At 47.8% G+C, this 10,309-nt stretch overlaps 1 protein-coding gene across 1 annotated transcript; it reads left to right on the plus strand.

Annotated features, from left to right (window-relative positions):
* The first annotated feature begins 2,667 nt into the window (after positions 1–2,667).
* Positions 2,668–4,448, plus strand: LOC141984561 (uncharacterized). Its single transcript, XM_074947630.1, has 2 exons — positions 2,668–3,327; positions 3,907–4,448. Exons 1-2 carry the CDS (start codon positions 2,745–2,747, stop codon positions 4,446–4,448), a joined length of 1,125 nt encoding a protein of 374 aa, XP_074803731.1. The 5' UTR covers positions 2,668–2,744.
* The last annotated feature ends 5,861 nt before the right edge of the window (positions 4,449–10,309 follow it).

Consider the following 10,309-nt stretch of genomic DNA (forward strand, 5'->3'; position numbering starts at 1 on the left):
AAGCCCTGGCTGGGATGATTTAATTGGGGATTGGTCCTGCTTTGAGCAGGGGGTTGGACTAGATGACCTCCTGCGGTCCCTTCCAACCCTGATATTCTATGATTCTATGATTCTATGTGTGCTTGCCTGGGGTCAGCCAGTTAGTGACAGGTGTGTGAGTACTGGCTGTGTTTTAAATAACTGAATCAGTGTTCTCGATGTTGTAAACAATACTGGTTCTGTAAAATGTTGCATTTAAACTTCACAGAAATGACCTTGGGAGCCCAGCCTCCCTCTTTGTTATCTGCAGCTGAATGGCTGCACAGAATTAGAAAGCGACCAAGAAGAACTAAGGAGGACTTTCTGCATGATGTTATGATGCACTCTGCTTCTGAGAAACAGGAACTGAGGAGTGGTGGGACCGCGAGAAAAGGGACTGAAAGGAGAATGCGGCACACCAGAATGAAGCCATGGGGCGGCTCTTAAAGGTTATGGAACACCAAGCAGACATGCTCCAGGAGATACTAGCTTTGCAAACCGAGCAGCTCTGCGCCCGCCCTCCCCTGCAGCCGCAGTTGCAAAACTCTTTCCCATGCTCCCCCCAGACACCACCAACACACTGTTATCAACCTCCTGGCTCCAGTCTGTACCCGCGGCATTCCACTCCTACCCCCTCACAGTCCAGCACTGTGGACTCCCACTACCCACTGCACTCAACACCCATCCCTCTGCAGGTTGGCCCTGCTGAAGTACAGTACCCACTGCATTGTATTCCAAAGGAGAAGGTTGGATACGATCTGTCCCAGGACCCCACCTCCTCCTGGGACCTTCCCTTCCCCTATCCCCCTCACTGCTGATGGTTTTTTTTTTTTTGACTCGCTCCTCCGGTTGTTGTTTTTTAATAAAAGAATTGTGTTGGTTTAAAATCAATCTTTATTCTATTAATTGAAAGCAAAAAGAGCCCTGCAAAGCAACATACAATTGCATTTTCTGCACCAATCACCTCCTAGCAATACAAGCACTTTACTCCTGAGCATAACAACAAACATCAGTGGCTTTCAGCTTCAAATTGCTGCCTCAAGGCATCCCTGATCCTTATGGCCCCGCGCTGCACCCCTCTAATAGCCCTGGTCTCTGGCTGTTCAAACTGAGCCTCCAGGTGCTTAGCCTCTGTGGTCCAGCCCTGAGTGAAGCTTTCACCCGTCCCTTCTCACCCAAATGTTATGGAGCACACAGCACAAAGCTACAAGCATAGGAATATTGTCATTGGTCAGGTCCAGCTTCCCACATAGGCAGTGCCAAAAGCACACTCAACAGTCATTCTGCACTTGCTCAGCCTGCTGTTGAACTGCTACTTGCTGCTATCAAGCTGCCCTGTGTATGGCTTCATAAGCCACGGCATTAAGGGGTAGGCAGGGTCTCCCAGGATTTCAATGGGCATTTCAACTTCCCCTATGGTGATCTTCTGGTCCGGGAAGAAAGTCCCTGCTTGCAGCTTCCTGAACAGGCCAGTGTTCCCAAAGATACGTGCGTCATGCACCTTTCTGGACCAGCCTGCATTAATGTCTGTGAAAGGCCCACAGTGATCTAGAAGCGCCCGGAGAACCATTGAGAAATACCCCTCGCGATTAATGTACTCAGTGGCTAGGTGGTCTCGTGCCAGAATTGGAATGCACGTGCCATCTATCGTCCCTCCACAGTTAGGAAAGCCTATTTGTGCAAAGCCATCTACAATGTCACGCACATTGCCCAGAGTCACAGTCTTTCGGAGGAGGATGCCATTAATGGCCCTGCACACTTCTGTCAACACGAGTCCAATGATCGACTTTCACACTCTGAACTGGTTAGCGGCTGATCAGTAGCAATCTGGAGTAGCAAGCTTCCACAGTGCAATCGCCACGTGCTTCTCCAATGGCAGGACAGCTCTCATTCTCGTGTCCTTGCACTGCAAGGCTGGGGCGAGCTCAACACACAGTCCCATGAATGTGGATTTCCTCATCTGAAAGTTCTGCAGCCACCGCTCATCATCCCAGACGTGCATCACGATGTGATCCCACCACTCAGTGCTTGTTTCCCGAGCCCAAAAGTGGCATTCCACTGTCATCAGTACTTCCATGAAAGCCACAAGCAATCTTGTGTCATAGCTACTACGCATGGAGAGATCAACATTGCACTCCTCTTGCCTTTGTAGTTTAAGTAATAACTCCACTGCCACTTGTGACATGTTGGTCAGAGTGGGCAGCATATTGGTCAAGAGTTCGGGATCCATTCCTGCAGCCCGAAGAGGCAGGGCACACAGTACACAAACCGTTGAAAAATGGGGCCAAATGTAGACGGAAGCACAGGGATTGCTTGGTTGGGACAAGACCCAGGATGCCCCATGACCCCCTCCACCTTTCCACAACTCTTAGCCCTGGTCTACACTAGGACTTTACGTCGAATTTAGCAGCATTAAATCGATGTAAACCTGCACCCGTCCACACGATGAAGCCCTTTATTTCGACTTAAAGGGCTCTTAAAATCGATTTCCTTACTCCACCCCTGACAGTGGATTAGCGCTTAAATCGGCCTTGCCGGGTCGAATTTGGGGTACTGTGGACACAATTCGACGGTATTGGCCTCCGGGAGCTATCCCAGAGTGCTCCATTTTGACCGCTCTGGACAGCACTCTCAACTCAGATGCACTGGCCAGGTAGACAGGAAAAGAACCGCGAACTTTTGAATCTCATTTCCTGTTTGGCCAGCGTGGCAAGCTGCAGGTGACCATGCAGAGCTCATCAGCAGAGGTGACCATGATGGAGTCTCAGAATCGCAAAAGAGCTCCAGCATGGACCGAACGGGAGGTACGGGATCTGATCGCTGTATGGGGAGAGGAATCCGTGCTATCAGAACTCCGTTCCAGTTTTCGAAATGCCAAAACCTTTGTCAAGATCTCCCAGGGCATGAAGGACAGAGGCCATAACAGGGACCCGAAGCAGTGCCGCGTGAAACTGAAGGAGCTGAGGCAAGCCTACCAGAAAACCAGAGAGGCGAACGGCCGCTCCGGGTCAGAGCCCCAAACATGCCGCTTCTATGATGAGCTGCATGCCATTTTAGGGGGTTCAGCCACCACTACCCCAGCCGTGTTGTTTGACTCCTTCAATGGAGATGGAGGCAATACGGAAGCAGGTTTTGGGGACGAAGAAGATGATGATGATGACGAGGTTGTAGATAGCTCACAGCAAGCAAGCGGAGAAACCGGTTTTCCCGACAGCCAGGAACTGTTTCTCACCCTGGACCTGGAGCCAGTACCCCCTGAACCCACCCAAGGCTGCCTCCTGGACCCAGCAGGTGGAGAAGGGACCTCCGGTGAGTGTACCTTTTAAAATACTATACATGGTTTAAAAGCAAGCATGTGAAAGGATTACTTTGCCCTGGCATTCACGGCTCTCCTGGATATACTGCCAAAGCCTTTGCAAAAGGTTTCTGGGGAGGGCAGACTTATTGCGTCCTTCATGGTAGGACACTTTACCACTCCAGGCCAGTAACACGTACTCGGGAATCATTGTACAACAAAGCATTGCAGTGTATGTTTGCTGGCGTTCAAGCAACATCCGTTCGTGTGTTATCCTCAGGAGAGTGAGATATAATCCATGGTCACCTGGTTGAAATAGGGTGCTTTTCTTCAGGGGACACTCAGAGGAGCCCATTCCTGCTGGGCTGTTTGCCTGCGGCTGAACAGAAATGTTCCCCGCTGTTAGCCACAGGGAGCGGGGAGGGTTGAGGGGGTAGCCACGCGGTGGGGGGAGGCAAAATGCGACCTTGTAACGAAAGCACATGTGCTATGTATGTAATGTTAACAGCAAGGTTTACCCTGAAAGAGTGTAGCCAGTGTTTTATAAAATGTGTCTCTTTAAATACCGCTGTCCCTTTTCTTTTTTCCACCAGCTGCATGTGTTTCAATGATCACAGGATCTTCTCCTTCCCAGAGGCTAGTGAAGATTAGAAAGAAAAAAAAACGCACTCGAGATGAAATGTTCTCCGAGCTCATGCTGTCCTCCCACACTGACAGAGCACAGACAAATGCGTGGAGGCAAATAATGTCAGACTGCAGGAAAGCACAAAATGACCAGGAGGAGAGGTGGCAGGCTGAAGAGAGTAAGTGGCGGGCTGAAGAGAGTAAGTGGCGGGCTGAAGAGAGGGCTGAAGCTCGAATGTGGCGGCAGCGTGATGAGAGGAGGCAGGATTCAATGCTGAGGCTGCTGGAGGACCAAACCAGTATGCTCCAGTGTATGGTTGAGCTGCAGCAAAGGCAGCTGGAGCACAGACTGCCACTACAGCCCCTGTGTAACCAACCGCCCTCCTCCCCAAGTTCCATAGCCTCCACACCCAGACGCCCAAGAACGCGGTGGGGGGGCCACCGGCCAACCAGCCACTCCACCACAGAGGATTGCCCAAAAAAAAGAAGGCTGTCATTCAATAAATTTTAAAGTTGTAAACTTTTAAAGTGCTGTGTGGCATTTTCCTTCCCTCCTCCACCACCCCTACTGGGCTACCTTGGTAGTCATCCCCCTATTTGTGTGATGAATGAATAAAGAATGCATGAATGTGAAGCAACAATGACTTTATTGCCTCTGCAAGCGGTGATCAAAGGGAGGAGAGGAGGGTGGTTAGCTTACAAGGAAGTAGAGTGAACCAAGGGGCGGGGGGTTTCATCAAGGAGAAACAAACAGAACTTTCACACCGTAGCCTGGCCAGTCATGAAACTGGTTTTCAAAGCCTCTCTGATGCGTACCGCACCCTCCTGTGCTCTTCTAACCGCCCTGGTGTCTGGCTGCGCGTAACCAGCAGCCAGGCGATTTGCCTCAACCTCCCACCCCGCCATAAACGTCTCCCCCTTACTCTCACAGATATTGTGGAGCACACAGCAAGCAGTAATAACAGTGGGAATATTGGTTTCGCTGAGGTCTAAGCGAGTCAGTAAACTGCGCCAGCGCGCCTTTAAACGTCCAAATGCACATTCTACCACCATTCTGCACTTGCTCAGCCTGTAGTTGAACAGCTCCTGACTGCTGTCCAGGCTGCCTGTGTACGGCTTCATGAGCCATGGCATTAAGGGGTAGGCTGGGTCCCCAAGGATACATATAGGCATTTCAACATCACCAACAGTTATTTTCTGGTCTGGGAATAAAGTCCCTTCTTGAAGCTTTTGAAACAGACCAGAGTTCCTGAAGATGCGAGCATCATGTACCTTTCCCGGCCATCCCACGTTGATGTTGGTGAAACGTCCCTTGTGATCCACCAGAGCTTGCAGCACTACTGAAAAGTACCCCTTGCGGTTTATGTACTCGCCGGCTTGGTGCTCCGGTGCCAAGATAGGGATATGGGTTCCGTCTATGGCCCCACCACAGTTAGGGAATCCCATTGCAGCAAAGCCATCCACTATGACCTGCACATTTCCCAGGGTCACTACCCTTGATATCAGCAGATCTTTGATTGCGTGGGCTACTTGCATCACAGCAGCCCCCACAGTAGATTTGCCCACTCCAAATTGATTCCCAACTGACCGGTAGCTGTCTGGCGTTGCAAGCTTCCACAGGGCTATCGCCACTCGCTTCTCAACTGTGAGGGCTGCTCTCATCTTGGTATTCATGCGCTTCAGGGCAGGGGAAAGCAAGTCACAAAGTTCCATGAAAGTGCCCTTACGCATGCGAAAGTTTCGCAGCCACTGGGAATCGTCCCAGACCTGCAACACTATGCGGTCCCACCAGTCTGTACTTGTTTCCCGAGCCCAGAATCGGCGTTCCACAGCATGAACCTGCCCCATTAGCACCATTATGCATGCATTGGCAGGGCCCATGCTTTCAGAGAAATCTGTGTCCATGTCCTGATCACTCACGTGACTGCGCTGACGTCGCCTCCTCGCCCGGTAGCGCTTTGCCAGGTTCTGGTGCTGCATATACTGCTGGATAATGCGTGTGGTGTTTAATGTGCTCCTAATTGCCAAAGTGAGCTGAGCGGACTCCATGCTTGCCTTGGTATGGCGTCCGCACAGAAAAAAGGCGCGGAATGATTGTCTGCCGTTGCTCTGACGGAGGGAGGGGCGACTGACGACACGGCTTACAGGGTTGGCTTCAGGGGGCTAAAATCCACAAAGGGGGTGGCTTTACATCAAGGAGTAGTTCAGGCAGGACTTCACGGAGGGTTCCAATAAGAAATGGTGCACCTAAGTTATTGTTCTTATTGGAACAAGGAGGTTAGCCTGGCCTCTGATTGATACATGGCTAGATCTACCTCTCTGCACCTTCTCTGTGAGTGACTGCAGTGTGACCTAGAGGAATGAGTCCCCTAGACAGGGGAGGAGGCAAATGAGTACAAAACAAATCTGGTCTATTTCTTGTTTTGATCCACTCCATCTATCTTTTACATCTTTGGCTGGCAGCAGACGGTGCAGAAGGACATATTGCCTGCCTGCTCACCATAAGACAGTTCAATAGGACTGACTGCTGGACTAAAGAGAATGACCTGGTCAAGTCACTAAAAATTTAGTCCCTGCGCCCATGTCTGCCCAGGCGCTCCTGATCGACCTCACACAGGCGACCAGGAGTACCTCGGACATGACGAGGACGGCTACCAGTCGTATTGTACCGTCTGCTGCCACAAGGCAATGGGTTGCTGCTACTGTGTAGCAATGCCGTGCCACGTCTGCCAGCACCCAGGAGACATACGGTGACGGTTACCTGAGCGGGCTCCATGCTTGCGGTGGTATGGCGTCCGCACAGGTAACTCAGGAAAAAAGGCGCGAAACAATTGTCTGCCCTTGCTTTCACGGAGGGAGGGAGGGAAGGGGGGACTGACGATATGTACCCAGAACCACCCGCGACAATGTTTCAGCCCCATCAGGCATTGGGATCTCAACCCAGAATTCCAATGGGCAGCGGAGACTGCGGGAACTGTGGGATAGCTACCCACAGTGCAACGCTCCGGAAGTCGACTCTAGCCTCGGTACTGTGGAAGCACTCTGCCGAGTTAATGCACTTAATGCACTTCTGTGGGGACACACACACTCGAATATATAAAACTGATTTCTAAAAAACCGACTTCTATAAATTTGACCTTATTCCATAGTGTAGACATACCCTTAGTGGCAGAAGAGGAAGAGATGCTCTGTGGGACAGCTGCCCAGAGTGCACCACTCTGAATACCGTTGCAAGTGCCGCAAGTGTGAACACGCTATTGCGCAGGCAGCTAACAGTGTGAACACACAACAGTGGTTTCCCTTCAATGCTCTCTGAGCGGCGCTGTAACTCCCGATGCTGTAACTCTGCCAGTGTAGACATGCCCTAAGTTTGCTTCTCTTTTCCCCTGAACTCAACAAGGAGAGATGTAGTGGTGAATATAACAGCACATTTACAACTTGAGAAAAAGATGAGCCCTTCACTTCATCTAACATTTCATTTGAAGGCTGTGATAAAATTCAAATGCATTTCAGGTTTTTTTTTTCTTTCTGTTCCTTTTGTTTGCGGGAGATGATTTAGTAACAGCTTCACTAACTGTTTTTATTTTTTATGGGTGCCAGTTTCACTTATTTTGCTGTTTGTTTTTTCACAACATTCTGCATGCTCCCTATCAGTGGAATCAATTCTTTGCAAACAAAACACAGTTACTGTACAAAGCAAATGGTAAGCTGCACATTTGTTATACTGGGTGATCCCCAAACACCTCCACCAATACATCATATTTTGTATTAGGTTTCAGAAAGGTCATCAGTCTGCAAGAAGTTGAGAAAGCCCTGCAGATTTCCATTTCTTGACTTGGCATCAGCAGCCAGCCTGTCAGAACTGGCCTTTAGAGACAGATTTGACCTACTGTAAAACAGACAGCTCAACTGGTGCCTCTTTGGAGGAAGCCACTTGATAGGCGGATCTGCAAGCTTCTAAAAATATTTTTCCCATTGTCTTTTATGCAGTATTCTGTTCATTTAGCCTTAGAGTTCATTTTAGATTATTTAAACCCCCTTGGGCCTGATTCTGCTTTTACTTACACTGGCATATTTCCATTGACTTCAACAGAGTTGTTCCTGTTCACTAGTATCAGAGAAATCAGAAACAGACCCCTTATTTTTATGTGTGTGTGTGTGTGTACAATATTCTGATACCCATGTTCAAGCTGAGTAGCATCTTCCTCCATGAACAATCTTGCTGACTTCAATGGGACTACTCATGCAGTGAGGTGCTTTGCAGTGTGAGTAATGGTATCAGAATCTGGTCCTTAGTCATTTATGGTAATAACTATGAGCTAGATTGTGACTTGGATTACATGCCCAAGCAGTGGAATGAGGGAGAGTTACCTCTCTTGGTAGTTTACCTTGGGCCTGGGTGTGCAGAAGTAAGCAGGAACTGAGTGTTCACTTACTGTCCCTTTGTGAGCAGGTGGGGGAAGAGGGCTAGGGAATGGGCCGACCTAAAGCTGTGCTCCGCAATGAAACATTCTGTATGGGGTGGGGAGAGGTGCTGTTGGGGTAGGCAATGAGGGGAGACTAGCCTGCCAAAATCTTAAAGTGAACCCATTTTAATCAGCCACCCAAGAGACCAACAAATATAGACTGGTTAGCAGAGCTGGCTTTAAGAAAGAGTGATCTTTAGTGGTGGCTTCATTATACTTTGTTCTTGAAAATTAAATATATCTTGCTTGACATGAGCATCAATAACCTTTTGAAACCCTGAGAATACTATAATTTGCTTAGTTTTTGATAGAATCTAAGATAAAAATAGATAAGCTGATTTAAATAATTTTCTTTTAACTGAGAAGAAATTTTTTAAAATGGTGGGCTTTGTAAGGGAATTAATAGGCTGGCACATTGCTTGGTACCATCCGAATACCAGTCTGGTTACTTTTAGGGCATTAGCTACAAAATCATTTTGCCTCCCAATCCAAAACACACAATTTTTTTAGAAAGTGATTTTTATTTTTCAAGGTAATTAACACTCTGGAATTTTAGAAGGGACTGTAAGGACAAAAACTAACTACATGCTGATAACAGACCAATAACTGCCTCTCTCTGTCTCCCTCTCTGCTCCTCACTCCCCAAGCATCCTGGGTGATACAATGTATCATTATTTTGGTAATGTGAAGAGAAAAGAGGTCCCATTTCTGACCTTAGGTGTATAATGCATGCTCATTAGAAGGAAAAACAACTTCATAAAGGCCTCCTCCTTCCTGAGCTCCCAAAATGAGCAGCCCCAATAACTGTCATTCCTCAGTTTAATGAAAACCAAAATTGTGAATGCAGCACAGGTAAATGAGCCTCTCTTTACAGTGTATAACCCAGACTAGCATCTGCTTGATAACCATTAATACCACCAGTGTAATTTGTTGTGCTTTTGTACCCCTGGATTTTACCCTTCAGGTGATTCTTATATACAGATCTTGCTAAATTCTGAATCCCATGCAAACCTATTCACATCAGAATGGTCAATAGACATTGTGATGTTTCAGATGAAAGGTGCTGCATTCATATATATATAATTTATGATTAATTATTAGCATTATTAATACTACAAAAAGATAGAAACAGACACCAGATTCAGCTGGCACTAGGAACGTATTTAATTAGCTAATCACCAGCTTTGATAGGACAGTGCAAGCTTCAACAAATACTTGCTATTAAGAAGAGGTTTTTCAGAGAGACAAACATTTCATGGATTTCAGCTTAGTGTCACTTACTCCAGAGTTCACCATAGCTCCTGCAGAGTTAAACTGAAATGGATTAAGTTGCTCTTCTTTTTCCATTATTTGTTGTTTTTTCTCCCCTCTTCTAGCCAGAAGTATCACAGGAATGAAGAAGTGTAATTTTGGATGACCTTTCATTATACCAGATCCCCTGATCAGAAAGTAAAAACAGCTGGGCTACATATTTTACGTGCTTCTTTGTTGATTCTGCCTGATTCTACACTGTTCCTCCAGTTTTATGTCCTCACATCTGCTTGGCCTCCACACTTGAAATGTTGGAACTCAAAAAGAGATGTGGGTGGACTAAAGGGGGCATTATATCCTCAAACTAACACATTTATGCTAACATACTATCATTACAAAAGGAGGATCTTGGAATAATGTTTTGAGCATAAAATATTTCAGCCATAAGTGAAGAAAGATCTTGTGGTTGGAGTAGGACTTGGGAGAGCTAGGTTTAATTCCTGCTTTAGTCACAGACTGGTTGTGTAACCTTGGGTTGTTCTCCTGAAATCTGAAAAATAAGGACAGTATTCATGGGTGGCACATGGACTGCCAGCTGGGAAAGGCTAGCCCCCAGCCCCGCTCCTTCTGGCCGACGCGCCCATCCGCTGCAGCC

This window comes from Natator depressus, chromosome 3 (assembly GCF_965152275.1).
Source record: "Natator depressus isolate rNatDep1 chromosome 3, rNatDep2.hap1, whole genome shotgun sequence".
In the NCBI taxonomy this organism is placed as follows: Eukaryota; Metazoa; Chordata; order Testudines; family Cheloniidae; genus Natator; species Natator depressus.